Source organism: Coregonus clupeaformis, chromosome 24 (assembly GCF_020615455.1).
Source record: "Coregonus clupeaformis isolate EN_2021a chromosome 24, ASM2061545v1, whole genome shotgun sequence".
In the NCBI taxonomy this organism is placed as follows: domain Eukaryota; kingdom Metazoa; phylum Chordata; class Actinopteri; order Salmoniformes; family Salmonidae; genus Coregonus; species Coregonus clupeaformis.
In genome coordinates this window covers 27610426-27629120 of record NC_059215.1, presented here as the reverse complement: position 1 = coordinate 27629120, position 18695 = coordinate 27610426, and the positions used below count along the sequence as shown (strand labels likewise).

The window sequence follows — 18695 nt, the reverse complement described above, 5'->3', positions numbered from 1 at the left end:
AGAGAGAGACAGAGAGAGAGAGAGAGAGAGTGAGAGATACATAATACCCCGTGAAGACTAAATGGCACAAGAGACTGCCACACACCTCTGCTGTCTCTTCCTGTGACTGAAGAATCACCATTCAGGAAACATCTCTTGTTGCGGGAGCAGCAGATACTTAGTGGAGTGGATATTACCTGCTTTCTCTAGGCTGAAGCCTGATCGCCTTCTGATCTCCTGATCACCACAGCCTGCCAGCCGGCCACCATGAGATTCCCCAAGCTCCCCAACCCAGGTCTGGATGACCGGATCCCGTCTCATCAGGAACTGGAGAGGATGGAGAAGGAGGAGGCCGGGGACAGGCCCAAATGGGACAACAAGACCCAGTACATGCTGACCTGTGTGGGCTTCTGTGTGGGGCTGGGGAACGTGTGGAGGTTCCCTTACCTGTGTCAGAGCCATGGAGGAGGTAAGTTATGCTATACAGTTGGGGCCGGTTTCCCGGACACAGATTAAGCCTAGTCCTGGACTATAAAACATGTTCGCTTTTTAGTCCAGGACTTAATCTGTGCCTGGGAAACCAGCCCTTGGAGCTTTGTGTGGGGGTTAAGGATTAGTAGCAGTAAGAGAACGAAAGCTGAAAGTAATACTTTTTGAGTGGATAAAGTGTATTTTATTGTGGCTGGTTGATTACACAGTAACGATTCCAACTGTAATGACTCCTGGTGTAGCAATGACTCTGGTAACGGTAACAGAGCGATTCATTTAAGAGCTTGAACTGTGTCGTTAACTACATTTATGGAGCTTATAAAATCGAGATAGAGCTTTAAAACAATATCTCAAAAGAGAGGAATGTACTGTACACTAGTTGATCCATTTATACTGATAGTTATTCAGTCATTGAAATTCAGAGATTTCATGAGTTAAAGGATAAAAGGCCACTTGTTGTGTAGATTATTACCAATGATTCCAGCTAAGAACACAAGTTCTAAATATGTTAAATTACAGATTTATTTTTATTTTATATTTACTAAATACAGATATATCTCACAGCTGGCTATGCAAAACATTTAAGTCCTTGTTGACCTCGTTTGGCAAGTCTATCCCTAAAAAACATTTGAGAGGATACTGTCACGCTCGTCGAACAGAGATGAGGACCAAGGCGCAGCGTTGCAGGCAAACATACTCTTTAATTAGAGACACGATCAAAAACAACAAACGATACGTGACAGTTCACGGTCTAACATAAACAGACTAGAAACAAGATCCCACAAACTCTGTGGGGAAACAGGCTGCTAAAGTATGGTTCTCAATCAGAGTCAACAAGCAACAGCTGAATCACGTTGCCTCTGATTGAGAACCACACTGGCCAACATAGAACCACAATACCAGAATGTGAAACCTAGAACAACACACATAGACTTTACACACCCTGGCTCAACATATTAGAGTCCCCAGAGCCAGGGCGTGACAGTACCCCCCTAAAGGCGCGGACTCCGACCGCGCCCACCAAACACCACAGGGAGGGACCGGGTGGGCACTCCGCTAGGCGGCGGATCCGGCTCGGGCCTGATCCCCGCTCCCTCTCCAACCCCCCAAAGTACCCCTGGTCCGGTCTGGCCCCGCTGGCCGGAGCTGGACTGCACACTGGTGGAGCGGATTGCTCTAGCTCCGGCGTGAAGCATCTGACCGGTGCCGGACCAGCCACCGGTGGAACAGGCACGGGCCGTGCCGGACTGACGACGCACACCACTGGCTTGGTGTGGGGAGCAGGAGCGGGCCGAGCCGGGCTGACGAAGCGCACCACTGCCTTGGTGCGGGGAGCAGGAGCGGGCCGAGCCGGGCTGACGAAGCGTCCCACTGACTTGGTGCGGGGAGCAGGAACGGGCCGGACAGGGCTGACGAAACGCACCACTGATTTGGTGCGGGGAGCAGGAATGGGCCGGACTGGGCTGGCGACGCGCACCACAGACTTGGTGCGGGGAGCAGGAATGGGCCGGACTGGGCTGGCGACGCGCACCACAGACTTGGTGCGGGGAGCAGGAACAGGCCGGGCCGAGCTGGCGATGCGCACCGTAGACTTGGTGAGAGTGGCAGGAACAGGCCGGACCGTACTGGGAACACACACCACTGGCCCTACGTGGGGATCAGGAACAGGCCGGACCGGACTGGCAACACACGCCAGTACCTCTCGCCGTGCCTCTACATCCTCCTTCCCCCTGGTGACCAGTGACTCCCGTAACCTGGCGGCCTCCTGCTGCCCCGTCGTCCACGGCGTTAGCCCCCCCCTAAAATATTTATGGGCTTCACTCCTACCCGTGGACCAGGTCTCCATGCTCCTCGCCAGCCTTTCGCCCTTCTGCCTCCACGTCAAGCCCCTCTCTTCCTCACATGGCTTGACCCAGTCGAGGAGGCGAAGGAGATCCGCTAGAGATCTCTCAGGCGCTGGCTGCTGGACTTGCTGCTTGGTCCAGTCTTGGTGGGATCTTCTGTCACGCTCGTCGAACAGAGATGAGGACCAAGGCGCAGCGTTGCAGGCAAACATACTCTTTAATTAGAGACACGATCAAAAACAACAAACGATACGTGACAGTTCACGGTCTAACATAAACAGACTAGAAACAAGATCCCACAAACTCTGTGGGGAAACAGGCTGCTAAAGTATGGTTCTCAATCAGAGTCAACAAGCAACAGCTGAATCACGTTGCCTCTGATTGAGAACCACACTGGCCAACATAGAACCACAATACCAGAATGTGAAACCTAGAACAACACACATAGACTTTACACACCCTGGCTCAACATATTAGAGTCCCCAGAGCCAGGCCGTGACAGATACACTTTCAGTGAAGTACATTATCTCTCTGGGAGAGGAGACGGGGGAAAGTGCCCAGTAAAAAAAAACCATAAAAACAGAAAGCGTCATGATGAGTTTACCACCACCATTTAGGGTGATTTGGGTGAAATATGATCTAACACTCTTATACCGTTTGTGAACACTGAACAGATGCTGTTACTGGGAAAAACATATACAGTATTTTATAGCGTCAAAGCGCTGACTAATGGCGTAGAGTTACATGTAAATTAAATATGTTGAATCTCACCTGACTATCGGTTACTGTCACGATCGTCGACAGATGAAGTGGACCAAGGCGCAGCGTGATAAGCGTACATTCTTTTATTTGTGTACACACACGAACCAAAACAATAAACCAAACGATACGTGAAGTCCTAGGTTATACACAAAACCCTACGGAACAAGATCCCACCATAAACTAGTGAAAACAGGCTGCCTAAGTATGGTCCCCAATCAGAGACAACGAGCTACAGCTGTCTCTGATTGGGAACCACCCTGGCCAACATAGATATAAGCGATCTAGAACAAAAGCATAGAAAATGTAACAGAAACTCCACACCCTGGCTCAACATTCAAGAGTCCCCCGAGCCAGGGCGTGACAGTACCCCCCCCCCCAAAGGCGCGGACTGCGACCGCGCCACACCAACACAACGGGGTAGGGGCCGGGTGGGCATTCCGCCTTGGAGGCGGATCCGGCTCCGGGCGTGACCACCACTCTCTGTCTACCCCCCCGTAGCGCCCCTGGTCTGGTCTGGCCCCGCTGGCCGGAGCTGGACTGGACACCGGTGGAGCGGACCGCTCTGGCTCCGGTGTGGAGCAGCTGACCGGTGCCGTACCAGGCACCGGTGGAACAGGCACGGACCGTGCTGGACTGACGACGCGCACCACTGGCTTGGTGCGGGGAGCAGGAACGGGCCGGACCGGGCTGGCGACGCGCACCACTGGCCTGGTGCGGGGAGCAGGAAACGGGCCGGACCGGGCTGACGACGCGCACCACTGGCTTGGTGCGGGGAGCAGGAACAGGCCGGACCGGGCTGACGCACGCCGCACCACTGGCTTGGTGCGGGGAGCAGGAACAGGCCGGACCGGGCTGGCGGCGCGCACCACTGGCTTGGTGCGAGGGACAGAACAGGCCGGACCGGGCTGGCGACGCGCACCACAGGCTTGGTGCGAGGGACAGGAACAGGCCGGACCGGGCTGGCGACGCGCACCACTGGCTTGGAGCGGGGAGCAGGAACAGGCCGGACCGGGCTGGCGACGCACACCACAGGCTTTGTGTGGGGAGCAGGAACAGGCCGGACCGGGCTGGCGACGCGCACCACAGGCTTGGTGCGGGGAGCAGGCACAGGCCGGACCGGGCTGACGACTCGCACCACAGGCTTGGTGCGGAGAGCAGGAACAGGCCGGACCGGGCTGGCGATGCGCACCACAGGCTTGGTGCGGGGGACAGGAACAGGCCGGACCGGGCTGACGACGCGTACCACAGGCTTGGTGCGGGGGACAGGAACAGGTCGGGCCGGACTGGGAACACACACCACTGGCCTTGTGCGGGAATCAGGAACGGGCCGGACCGGACTGGTGACACACACCACTTGCTTGGTGCGAGGAGCGGGACTGGGTTTCCTCATAAACCTCCGCTCCCTCTGCTGCCTAACCAGTTCCTCTCGCCGTGCCTCTACACTCTCCTTCTCCCTCGTGACCAATAGCCCCCGTAACCTGGTGGCCTCCTCTCCTAGTCCGCCGATTCGCCCTGTAGCTGCCTCCAGCAGCCCCGTCGTCCATGCCGTGTGCCCCCCCAAAAAAAAATTACTTGGGGTTGCCTCTCGCGTGTCCGTTGTCGGCACGGTTGGCGCCGTTTCTCCTCTCCTGCCTGGGCATTTACTTTTGCCCATGGCCCTCTGCCCGCGAATATGTCCTCCCAAGACCACCATTGGCCCACCTGCGACATCACCATACTCCCCTCCTGGGCACGCTGCTTGGTCCTCTGGTGGTGGGATCTTCTGTCACGATCGTCGACAGATGAAGCGGACCAAGGCGCAGCGTGATAAGCGTACATTCTTTATTTGTGTACACAACACGAACCAAAACAATAAACCAAACGAAACGTGAAGTCCTAGGTTATACACAAAACCCTACGGAACAAGATCCCACCATTAACTAGTGAAAACAGGCTGCCTAAGTATGGTCCCCAATCAGAGACAACGAGTTACAGCTGTCTCTGATTGGGAACCACCCTGGCCAACATAGATATAAGCGATCTAGAACAAAAGCATAGAAAATGTAACAGAAACTCCACACCCCTGGCTCAACATTCAAGAGTCCCCCGAGCCAGGGCGTGACAGTTACTCCATGCTGGGTATGTTGTGGTTAAGATGGTTCATATTCATTACGCAGCAAAGGGAAGAAAATGGACGGAAACATGCCCAAGAAGAAATGCGTGTTGTTGCTAAAAAGTTTTGGTACGTTTTTCTATAGTATACCCTAATGAATACGACCCTGCATGGGGACCTGTTCATTTCAAGACCGAACAGATGGGAGTAGAGAGTAAAATAAATAAAAATGTATAAACATACAGTACAACAGATTCGGCGACTCCAGTCCTTGAGAGCCGGGGATGTGCAGACATTTGTTACAACCCAGCTCTAGCACAACTCATTAAACAAATCTACAGTAGTTGTCCGTGATCACAAAGGCCTGCACACACCCTCCAACACCGCAGTTAATCAACCTTAATGTGCAGCAGCGTTTCCTAATCAGTTTCAGCCCACCTTTAGGCCGTGGCTAAGTGCATGGAGATAACGACGCCCTTTGGATTTACCTTTGTCCCTGAAATCATCAGGTTCGGTTGTGAGATAATTTCAGTCACAATCCTTTTTCAAATTAAAACAAATTAAAATAATTGGCATATACATTACTCTTACAGAATTTTCACGTTGGTGAGGATATTGGAAATGTAATCAAAGCCTATTGGATGATAATTTGTTTGTAACTAGGACAGAATAATATATAACTGACTTTTTCCGGCATAACATAGGTACTGCAGATCCTCTTATTGTATGGGGTATTTTTAAATGTGTCTTTAGAGGACATGCAGTTCAATACTCATCTCTAAAACAAAAGCAATTTAGGTCAAAATAGTTCATATTAAGAAAGGAAATGGAATGGGTTGAATAGTTATGCACGCTCAAGTCATCTGTTTTTTTTGGTCTTATTTCTTGTTTGTTTCACACATTTTTTTTATTTTGCATCTTCAAAGTGGTAGGCATGTTGTGTAAATCAAATGAAATAAACCCCCCCAAAATCAGGTTGTAAGGCAACAAAATAGGAAAAATGCCAAGGGGGGGTGAATACTTTCACAAGCCGCTGTAGCCTGTCCATGTCGTCGTTCAGCCACGTTTCGGTAAAACATAACGATAAAGATATTACAGTTTTTAATGTCCCGTTGGTAGGATATTTGTGATCGTAATTGGTCAATTTTGTTATCCAATGATTGTACGTTGGCTAATAGGACTGATGGTAGAGGCAGATTACCTTTACACCCCCCACCCCGTTTACACCCCCCACCCCGTTTACACCCCCCACCCCATCTAGCTCTGTTTAGCTGCTATCATTTACATTTTACATTTACATCATTTAGCAGACGCTCTTATCCAGAGCGACTTACAAATTGGTGCATTCACCCTATAGCCAGTTGGATAACCACTTTCCAAATATTTTTTTTATTATTATTATTATTATTTTATTTTTTGGGGGTAGAAGGATTACTTTATCCTATCCCAGGTATTCCTTAAAGAGGTGGGGTTTCAAATGTCTCCGGAAGGTGGTGAGTGACTCCGCTGTCCTGGCGTCGTGAGGGAGCTTGTTCCACCATTGGGGTGCCAGAGCAGCGAACAGTTTTGACTGGGCTGAGCGGGAACTATGCTTCCGCAGAGGAAGGGAGCCAGCAGGCCAGAGGTGGATGAACGCAATGCCCTCGTTTGGGTGTAGGGACTGATCAGAGCCTGAAGGTACGGAGGTGCCGTTCCCCTCACTGCTCCATAGGCAAGCACCATGGTCTTGTAACGGATGCGAGCTTCAACTGGAAGCCAGTGGAGTGTGCGGAGGAGGGGGGTGACGTGAGAGAACTTGGGAAGGTTGAACACCAGACGGGCTGCGGCATTCTGGATGAGTTGTAGGGGTTTAATGGCACAGGCAGGGAGCCCAGCCAACAGCTGAGTTGCAGTAATCCAGACGGGAGATGACAAGTGCCTGGATTAGGACCTGTGCCGCTTCCTGTGTAAGGCAGGGTCGTACTCTCCGAATGTTGTAGAGCATGAACCTGCAGGATCAGGTCACCGCCTTGATGTTAGCGGAGAATGACAGGGTGTTGTCCAGGGTCACGCCAAGGCTCTTCGCACTCTGGGAGGAGGACACAACGGAGTTGTCAACCGTGATGGCGAGATCATGGAACGGGCAGTCCTTCCCCGGGAGGAAGAGCAGCTCCGTCTTGCCAGGGTTCAGCTTGAGGTGGTGATCCGTCATCCATACTGATATGTCTGCCAGACATGCAGAGATGCGATTCGCCACCTGGTTATCAGAAGGGGGAAAGGAGAAGATTAGTTGTGTATCGTCAGCGTAGCAATGATAGGAGAGGCCATGTGAGGATATGACAGAGCCAAGTGACTTGGTGTATAGGGAGAAAAGGAGAGGGCCTAGAACTGAGCCCTGGGGGACACCAGTGGTGAGAGCACGTGGTGCGGAGACAGCTTCTCGCCACGCCCACTTGGTAGGAGCGACCGGTCAGGTAGGACGCAATCCAGGAGTGAGCCGCGCGGGAGATGCCCAGCTCGGAGAGGGTGGAGAGGAGGATCTGATGGTTCACAGTATCAAAGGCAGCAGACAGGTCTAGAAGGACAAGAGCAGAGGAGAGAGAGTTAGCTTTAGCAGTGCGGAGAGCCTCCGTGACACAGAGAAGAGCAGTCTCAGTTGAATGACCAGTCCTGAAACCTGACTGGTTTGGATCAAGAAGGTCATTCTGAGAGAGATAGCAAGAGAGTTGGCTAAAGACGGCACGCTCAATAGTTTTGGAAAGAAAAGAAAGAAGGGATACTGGTCTGTAGTTGTTGACATCAGTGGGATCGAGTGTTGGTTTTTTTTGTTGCAACTCTCGCTCTCTTGAAGACGGAAGGGACATAGCCAGCGGTCAAGGATGAGTTGATCAGCGAGGTGAGGTAGGGGAGAAGGTCACCGGAGATGGTCTGGAGAAGAGAGGAGGGGGATGGGGTCAAGCGGGCAGGTTGTTGGGCGGCCTGCAGTCACTAGTCGCAAGATTTTATCTGGAGAGAGAGGGGAGAAAGAAGTCAAAGCATAGGGTAGGGCAGTGTGAGCAGGACCAGCAGTGTCATTAGACTTAACAAACGAGGATCGGATGTCGTCAACCTTCTTTTCAAAGTGGTTGACGAAGTCATCCACAGAGAGGGAAGGGGGGATTCAGCAGTGAGGAGAATGTGGCAAAGAGCTTCCTAGGGTTAGAGGCAGATGCTTGGAATTTAGAGTGGTAGAAAGTGGCCTTAGCAGCAGAAACAGATGAAGAAAATGTAGAGAGGGAGGGAGTGAAAAGATGCCAGGTCGGCAGGGGAGTTTAGTTTTCTTCCATTTCCGCTCAGCTGCCCGGAGCTCTGTTCTGTGAGCTCGCAATGAGTCATCAAGCCACGGAGCTGGAGGGGGAGGACCGAGCCGGCCGGGAGGATAGGGGACACAGGGAGTCAAAGGATGCAGAAAGGGAGGAGAGGAGGGTTGAGGAGGCAGAATCAGGAGATTGGAGGGAGAAGGATTGAGCAGAGGGAAGAGATGATAGGATGGAAGAGGAGAGAGTAGTGGGAGAGAGAGAGCGAAGGTTGCGGCGAGCGCGTTACCATCTGTGTAGGGGCAGAGTGAGTAGTGTTGGAGGAGAGCGAGAGAGAAAAGTATACAAAGTAGTGGTCGGAGACATGGAGGGGAGTTGCAGTGAGATTAGTAGAAGAGCAACATCTAGTAAAGATGAAGTCAAGCGTATTGCCTGCCTTGTGAGTAGGGGGACGGTGAGAGGGTGAGGTCAAAAGAGGAGTGGAGTGGAAAGAAGGAGGCAGAGAGAATGAGTCAAATGTAGACGTAGGGAGGTTGAAATCCCCCAAAACTGTGAAGGGTGAGCCATCCTCAGGAAAGGAACTTATCAAGGCGTCAAGCTCATTGATGAACTCTCCAAGGGAACCTGGAGGGCGATAGATGACAAGGATATTAAGCTTAAATGGGCTAGTGACTGTGACAGTGTGGAATTCAAATGAGGAGATAGACAGATGGGTTAGGGGAAAAATTGAGAATGACCACTTGGGAGAGATGAGGATTCCTGTGCCACCACCCCTCTGACCAGATGCTCTCGGGGTATGCGAGAACACATGGTCAGACGAGGAGAGAGCAGTAGGAGTAGCAGTGTTTTCAGTGGTAATCCATGTTTCCGTCAGCGCCAGGAAGTCGAGGGACTGGAGGGTAGCATAGGCTGGGATGAAGTCAGCCTTGTTGGCAGCAGAACGGCAGTTCCAGAGGCTGCCTGAGACCTGGAACTCCAGGTGTGTGGTGCGTGCAGGGACCACCAGGTTAGAGAGGCAGCAGCCACGCGGTGTGAGGCGTTTGTGTAGCCTGTGCGGAGAGGAGAGAACAGGGATAGGCAGAGGCATAGTTGACAGGCTGTAGCAGATGGCTACAATAATGCAGAGGAGATCGGAATGAAATGAACTAAACATCTGGGAAAGGAGAGAGCAGGGCCTCCCCTCACCAAAAAAATATAACTCTCTCAACTTCCACCTCAGAAACTATAATTGTTTCACTGAACCACCCGAATAAAACTCTCCCAACTTCCACTTTAGAAATTAGAATTGTTGTAAACTACAGCGGTTCAATGTTTCAAGGAATAGACTCAACTTACTTATTCAGCTAGCTAACTATGACGCCATAGCTAACTAGCATGCTAGCATCCAATAACACACAGTTTAGCACCAATACTTGGTTACAACAAACTACCAATAGTGTGTTAACACACTAAACAGATAATTCGTGTCCGTGTCTAGTTCTTTCATAACGCAGCAATAATTAAACGTTGGCTAGCTAGCACAAAGATATTGTATTTAGCTACTACAGTACAGCTAGCTGGTAGTGTTGGCTAGCTAGCAATGGCTGCTGTGTTGACTTTGTTTGAAAAATGGCGTCGCTGCGAACGAATGTAGCTGGCTAAAAGGATATTGTATTTAGTAGCTACCGTTGCTAATAGCTACTCGCCAGCTAGTTCAGGAGGTGAGTTAGCTAGCTAGCTTCGTGCTACACCCGGCACCGCCGAATACAAAAGTAACCTACAATAACTACATACAACAACTACCCACAACAGCCCACGATGCCTACCTATAATACCTAATAATATACAGCCCACGATGCCTACCTATAATACCTAACTACAATCTAAATACATAGTTTAAGCCTTACTCGACAAAGCCCAAGCTATGTATAAAGCCAAACTTACCCGACGCCAGCTGTCTGGGTGGCAGACTGCAATCAGTAGCTGTAATTAAGTACAGCAGCTACCAACCACCTAACGTTAATGCCTCGGATAATGAGGTTAGAAACACAGCTGAATGGTAGGCAGCTAGCTGGCTCAATCACAGGTACTCTTAAGCGTGAAATAACATTGGAAACAACTAACCACAGTTGCTAAAAGTTACCAGTAGCTACCCGCTAGCTAGCTAGCTTTGTTGGTCCAAGTAGTGGGTTAGCTAGCCTCGTGCTTCGCCGGGGTCCGCCGAATACAATACTTACCTACAATAATTACCTACAATAACCTACAATAACCTACAATAACTACCTAAGTAAACTACCTATAATGCCTAACTACAATACCTACCTACAATCTAAATACATGGTTTAAGCTTTACTCAACACCATATAAGAAGCCAAGCTTACCTCCTGCTAGAGAAAACACAACCTCTCCCGACCACCGTCACCGTCACGTGTCCATGCTATCACATGGACACTCTCGATGGGGGAGTGGACTTTCAACCTGAGGTTACTCCCAGCCCCCCACCAGGCTCTCTGTACCAGACTCTCTGTAACAGACTCTCTGTACCAGGTTCTCTGTACCAGGTTCTCTGTACCAGGCTCTCTGTAACAGACTCTCTGTACCAGACTCTCTGTACCAGGCTCTCTGTACCAGACTCTCTGTACCAGACTCTCTGTACAAGGCTCTCTGTACCAGACTCTCTGTACCAGACTCTCTGTACCAGGCTCTCTGTACCAGGTTCTCTGTACCAGGTTCTCTGTACCAGGTTCTCTGTACCAGACTCTCTGTAACAGACTCTCTGTACCAGGCTCTCTGTACCAGACTCTCTGTACCAGGTTCTCTGTACCAGACTCTCTGTACCAGACTCTCTGTAACAGACTCTCTGTACCAGGCTCTCTGTACCAGACTCTCTGTACCAGGTTCTCTGTACCAGGCTCTCTGTACCAGACTCTCTGTACCAGACTCTCTGTACCAGGCTCTCTGTACCAGACTCTCTGTACCAGACTCTCTGTACCAGACTCTCTGTAACAGACTCTCTGTACCAGGTTCTCTGTACCAGGATCTCTGTACCAGGTTCTTTATATATAGGGAATAGGGTGCCATTTGGGAAGTAGTCAATGTGTCTGTTTGAAGAGAGCTCCCAATACTTCATTTGACCACTAGATTAAGGGTTATTTAGAAGCTATATTGAGATGAGTATTATTAGCTAATAACTACCTTTATGAAAAGTATAGCTTTCTTTTCCTTATGGGACGTTTTAAGAAGACAGAGATTGTGGTATTTGCAGAATAGAATTGTAGATTGACAGTTTTTTTGGTGGTTTGTCGAAAAGTGTAAAAAATAGTATGGTGCTCCATTTTACCAGGGTTATTGACATGGGTTTATCCATTAATCATTATGCACAAAACTTTAAACATAGTTTTAAATTAATCGTAGTTAAATTGAATTATTCTGCTAAACTAAGTTTACTTTTGACTTTAAACTCTAGATCAAATGTAATCCAGTTGCTCCATTGTTTTAGAAACGAATGTAAACTCAGATCAGGGATTAATTCTACAAACTGGTTTAAGTTGATAACAAGTCAGTGTATCTGCTGTGCTTACAGTGACTTCAGAGAGGATTCATACCCCTTGACTTTTTCTACACTGTGTCACAGGATTGAATTGAGATTATGTGTCACTGGCCTGCACACAATACCCCATAATGTCAAAGTGGAATGATGTTTTACTAATTGTACTAATTCATTAAAAATGAAAAGCTGAAAAGTCAATAAGTATTCAACCCCTTTGTTATAGCAAAGCCTAAATAAGTTCAGGAGTAAAAAATGTGCTTAACAAGTCACATAATAAGTTGCATGGACTCACTCTGTGTGCAATAATAGTGGTTAATATGATTTTTAAATGATTACCTCATCTCTGTACATTTACATTTACATCATTTAGCAGACGCTCTTATCCAGAGCGACTTACAAATTGGTGCATTCAACTTATGATAGCCAGTGGGACAACCACTTATTTTCTTCTTTTTGTTAATGGGGGGTAAGGGGGAGTAGAAGGATTATTCCTTAAAGAGGTGGGGTTTCAAGTGTCTCCGGAAGGTGGTCAGTGACTCCGCTGTCCTGGCGTCGTGGGGGAGCTTGTTCCACCAGTGGGGTGCCAGAGCAGCAAATAGCTTTGACTGGGCTGAGTGGGAACTGTGCTTCTGTAGAGGTAGGGGAGCCAGCAGACCAGAGGTGGATGAACATAGTGCCCTCGTTTGGGTGTAGGGTCTGATCAGAGCCTGAAGGTAAGGAGGTGCCGTTCCCCTCACAGCTCCGTAGGCAAGCACCATGGTCTTGTAGTAGATGCGAGCCTCAACTGGAAGACAGTGGAGTGTGCGGAGGAGCGGGGTGACATGAGAGAACTTGGGAAGGTCGAACACCAGACGGGCTGCGGCGTTCTGGATAAGTTGTAGGGGTTTAATGGCACAGGCAGGGAGCCCAGCCAACAGCGAGTTGCAGTAATCCAGACGGGAGATGACAAGTGCCTGGATTAGGACCTGTGCTGCTTTCTGTGTAAGGTAGGGTCGTACTCTGCGAATGTTGTAGAGCATAAACCTGCAGGATCAACTCGGAGATGCCCAACTCGGAGAGGGTGGAGAGGAGGATCTGATGGTTCACAGTATCAAAGGCAGCGGATAGGTCTAGAAGGATAAGAGCAGAGGAGAGAGAGTTAGCTTTAGCAGTGCGGAGAGCCTCCGTGACACAGAGAAGAGCAGTCTTAGTTGAATGACCAGTCTTGAAACCTGACTGGTTTGGATCAAGAAGGACATTCTGAGAGAGATAGCAGGAGAGTTGGCTAGAGACGGCACGCTCAAGAGTTTTGGAGAGAAAAGAAAGAAGGGATACTGGTCTGTAGTTGTTGACATCGGAGTGATCGAGTGTAGGTTTTTTGAGGAGGGGTGCAACTCTCGCTCTCTTGAAGACAGAAGAGACATGGCCAGTGGTCAAGGATGAGTTGATGAGCGAGGTGAGGTAAGGGAGAAGGTCTCCGGAAATGGTCTGGAGAAGAGAAGAGGGGATAGGGTCAAGCGGGCAGGTTGTTGGGCGGCCGGCCGTCACAAGTCGCAAGATTTCATCTGGAGAGAGAGGGGAGAAAGAAGTCAAAGCATAGGGTAGGGCAGTGTGAGCAGGACCAGCGGTGTCATTTGACTTAATAAATGAGGATCGGATGTCATCAACCTTCTTTTCAAAATGGTTGACGAAGTCATCCACAGAGAGGGAGGAGGGAGGGGGAGGAGGAGGATTCAGCAGGGAGGAGAAGGTGGCAAAGAGCTTCCTAGGGTTAGAGGCAGAGGCTTGACATTTAGAGTGGTAGAAAGTGGCTTTAGCAGCGGAAACAGAGGAAGAGAATGTAGAGAGGAGGGAGTGAAAAGATGACAGGTCCGCAGGGAGTCTAGTTTTCCTCAATTTCCGCTCGGCTGCCCGGAGCCCTCTTCTGTGAGCTCGCAATGAGTCGTCAAGCCATGGAGCAGGAGGGGAGGACCGAGCCGGCCGGGAGGATAGGGGACATAGAGAGTCAAAAGATGCAGAAAGGGAGGAGAGGAGGGTTGAGGAGGCAGAATCAGGAGGGAGAAGGATTTAGCAGAGGGAAGAGATGATAGGATGGAAGAGGAGAGTGTAGCGGGAGAGAGAGAGCGAAGGTTGCGACGGCACATTACCATCTGAGTAGGGACAGAGTGAGTAGTGTTTTGAGGAGAGCGAGAGAGAAAAGGATACAAAGTAGTGGTCGGAGACTTGGAGGGGAGTTGCAGTGAGATTAGTAGAAGAACAGCATCTAGTAAAGATGAGGTCAAGCGTATTGCCTGCCTTGTGAGTAGGGGGGGACGGTGAGAGGGTGAGGTCAAAAGAGGAAAGGAGTGGAAAGAAGGAGGCAGAGAGAAATGAGTCAAAGGCAGACATAGGGAGGTTAAAGTCACTCAGAACTGTGAGGGGTGAGCCATCCTCAGGAAAGGAACTTATCAAGGCGTCAAGCTCATTGATGAACTCTCCAAGGGAACCTGGAGGGCGATAAATGACAAGGATGTTAAGCTTGAATGGGCTAGTGACTGTGACAGCATGAAATTCAAATGAGGAGATAGACAGATGGGTCAGGGGAAAAAGAGAGAATGTCCACTTTGGAGAGATGAGGATTCTTGTGCCACCGCCGCGCTGACCAGATGCTCTCGGGTATGCGAGAACACATGGTTAAACGAGGATAGAGCAGTAGGAGTAGCAGTGTTTTCTGTGGTAATCCATGTTTCCTTCAGCGCCAAGAAGTCGAGGGACTGGAGGGTAGCATAGGCTGAGATGAACTCTGCCTTGTTGGCCGCAGAACGGCAGTTCCAGGGGCTGCCAGAGACCTGGAACTCCACGTGGGTCGTGCGCGCAGGGACCACCAGATTAGAGTGGCAACAGCCACGTGGTGTGAAGCGTTTGTATGGCCTGTGCAGAGAGGAGAGAACTGGGATAGACAGACACATAGTTGACAGGCTACAGAGAAAGGCTACAATAATGCAAAGGAGATCAGAATGAAATGAACTAAACATCTGGGAAAGCGAGAGAGCGGGGCCTCCATTTACATTTACATTTTAGTCATTTAGCAGACGCTCTTATCCAGAGCGACTTACAGTTAGCGCATACATTATTTTATCGAACCCACAACCCTGGCGTTGCAAACGCCATGCTCTACCAACTGAGCTACATCCCCTGCCGGCCATTCCCTCCCCTACCCTGGACGACGCTGGGCCAATTGTGCGCCGCCCCATGGGTCTCCCGGTCGCGGCCGGCTACGACAGAGCCTGGATTCTAACCTCACCTATGTTTCACTGAAACACTCAAATATAACTCTCCCAACTTATAATTGTTGTAAACTACAGCGGTTCAATGTTTCTAGGAATAGACTCTAACTTAGTTTATTCAGCTAGCTAACTTGGTACACCGAATCATATGACGCCAAAGCCAACTAGCATGCCAGCCTCCAATAACACGGTTTAGCACCAATACTCGGTTACAACAAACAACCAGTGTGTTAACACGCCAAGCAGATCATTAGTGTCCGTATCTAACGCTGTGTAAAGTTTTGAGGTAGTTTTGACAGTTTGAGTGAGTACGTCGTCAACTTATTCAGCCAGTTAGTTAGCTAGAATAGTTAGCATACTAGCTAGCTCTCTGCCAATGAACTAACCCCTCCTCCCACGGCACGAACACACAGAGAGCCAAGCTAACGTTAGCTAGTCACCCATGTCCCGAATTCCCTTGAAAGACTCTGGTTACCAGTATGTAAAAACAAAACAAAAATAAATGTAGGTTATAGCTTACCCTTAGTAGCTACTGTTAGCCAGTTGTGCAAAGCTAGCCACTGAATCGATTCAGCCAGTTCGTGTATTTCCCAACGGAGAGAAAGCGTCTCCAAATATTAACGCTAGGTCGTTCCAGCTATTGTTTAGTTAGCTATCCAGGTAGCTACATTTCGAGTACAGTAGCTACTAACTACCTAATGTTAACGCTTCAGATAATGAGGTTAGAAAAACAGCTGAATGGTAGCTAGCTAGCTAGCTGGCATAATTACAGGTACTCTTAAGTGTGGAATAATATTGGAAACAACTATCCACAGTTGCTAATAGTTACCAGTAGCTACCCGCTAGCTAGCAAGAACTCTAAGATAACCTGCCTAAATGACTACCGACCCGTAGCACTGACGTCTGTAGCCATGAAGTGCTTTGAAAGACTGGTCATGGCTCACATCAACAGCATAATCCCAGAAACCCTAGACCCACTCCAATTTGCATACCGCCCCAACAGATCCACAGATGATGCAATCTCTATCGCACTCCACACTGCCCTTTCCCACCTGGACAAGAGGAACACCTACGTGAGAATGCTATTCATTGACTACAGCTCAGCATTCAACACCATAGTGCCCTCTAAGCTCATCACTAACCTAAGGATCCTGGGACTAAACACCTCCCTCTGCAACTGGATCCTGGACTTCCTGGACGGGCCGCCCCCAGGTGGTAAGGGTAGGTAACAACACATCTGCCACACTGATCCTCAACACGGGGGCCCCCTCAGGGGTGCGTGCTCAGTCCCCTCCTGTACTCTCTGTTCACCCATGACTGCATGGCCAGGCACGACTCCAACACCATCATTAAGTTTGCCGACGACACAACAGTGGTAGGCCTGATCACCGACAACGATGAGACAGCCTAGGGAGGAGGTCAGAGATCTGGCCGTGTGGTGCCAGGACAACAACCTCTCCCTCAACGTGACCAAGACAAAGGAGATGATTGTGGACTACAGGAAAAAAAAAGAGGACTGAGCACGCCCCCATTCTCATCGACGGGGCTGTAGTGGAACAGGTTGAGAGCTTCAAGTTCCTTGGTGTCCACATCACCAACGAACTATCATGGTCCAAACACACCAAGACAGTCGTGAAGAGGGCACGACAAAGCCTATTCCCCCTCAGGAGACTAAAAAAGATTTGGCATGGGTCCTCAGATCCTCAAACAATTCTACAGCTGCACCATCGAGAGCATCCTGACTGGTTGCATCACCGCCTGGTATGGCAACTGCTTGGCCTCTGACCGCAAGGCACTACAGAGGGTAGTGCGTACGGCCCAGTACATCACTGGGGCAAAGCTCCCTGCCATCCAGGACCTCTATACCAGGCGGTGTCAGAGGAAGGCCCTCAAAATTGTCAAAGACTCCAGCCACCCTAGTCATAGACTGTTCTCTCTGCTACCGCACGGCAAGCGGTACCGGAGTGCCAAGTCTAGGTCCAAAAGACTTCTCAACAGCTTCTACCCCCAAGCCATAAGACTCCTGAACAGCTAATCATGGCTACCCGGACTATTTGCACTGCCCCCCCCACCCCATCCTTTTACGCTGCTGCTACTCTGTTAAGTATTTATGCATAGTCACTTTAACTCTACCCACATGTACATATTACCTCAACTACCTCAACTAGCCGGTGCCCCCCGCACATTGACTCTGCAATGGTACCCCCTGTATATATAGCCTCCCCTACTGTCACTTTATTTTACTGTATATATAGCCTCCCTACTGTCACTTTATTTTACTTCTGCTCTTTTTTTCTCAACACTTTTTTTGTTGTTGTTTTATTCTTACTTTTTTTGTTTAAAATAAATGCACTGTTGGTTAAGGGCTGTAAGTAAGCATTTCACTGTAATGTCTGCACCTGTTGTATTCGGCGCATGTGACCAATACAATTTTATTTTATTTTATTTTATTTTATTTATTGGTCCAGGTAGTGAGTTAGCTAGCCTCGTGCTTCACCGGGCTCAGCCGAATACATTACTTACCTACAATAATGACCTACAATAACCTACAATAACTACCTAGATAAACTACCTACAATACCTAACTACAATACCTACCTACCTACAATCTAAATACATGGTTTAATCTTTACTCAACACCATATGAGCCAAGCTTACCTCCCGCCAGAGAGAGACACAACCTCACCCGTCGCTGTCCAAGGGTTAGAGAGGTACACATACATAAGGTCCCTCAGTTGAGCAGTGAATTTCAAACACAGATTCAACCACATAGACCAGGGAGGTTTTCCAATGCCTCACAAAGAAGAGCACCTATTGGTAGATGAGTAAAACAAAAATACAAAAAGCAGACATTGAATATCCCTTTGAGCATGGTGAAGTTATTAATTACACTTTGGATGGTGTATCAATACACCCAGTCACTACAAAGATACAGGCGTCCTTCCTAACTCAGTTGCCGGAAAGGAAGGAAACTGCTCAGAGATTTCCACATGAGGCCAATGGTGACTTTAAAACAGTTACAGTTTTTTGGCTGTGATAGGAGAAAACTGAGGGTTGATCAACAATAATAATAAATAATATGCCATTTAGCAGACACTTTTATCCAAAGCAACTTACAGTCATGTGTGCATAAATTTTTACGTATGGGTGGTCCTGGGGATCGAACGTCTTGCATTGCAGGATTTGAGTCCCTGGCGGCGTAGTGTGTTACTGATGGTAGGCTTTGTTACTTTGGTCCCAGCTCTCTGCAGGTCATTCACTAGGTCCCCCCGTGTGGTTCTGGGATTTTTGCTCACCGTTCTTGTGATCATTTTGACCTCACGGGGTGAGATCTTGCGTGGAGCCCCAGATCGAGGGAGATTATCAGTGGTCTTGTATGTCTTCCATTTCCTAATAATTGCTCCCACAGTTGATTTCTTCAAACCAAGCTGCTTACCTATTGCAGATTCAGTCTTCCCAGCCTGGTGCAGGTCTACAATT

At 49.2% G+C, this 18695-nt stretch overlaps 1 protein-coding gene across 1 annotated transcript in view; it reads left to right on the top strand.

The window, feature by feature from the left end:
- The window catches only part of LOC121538525 (sodium-dependent neutral amino acid transporter B(0)AT1-like), a 29068-nt gene continuing 10373 nt past the window's right edge, over positions 1–18695 (top strand). The window contains exon 1 of the mRNA XM_041846640.2: positions 1–448. Within this exon, the coding sequence (XP_041702574.2) occupies positions 247–448 (202 nt within the window). The 5' untranslated portion in view covers positions 1–246. The remainder of the gene's footprint in view (positions 449–18695) is intronic.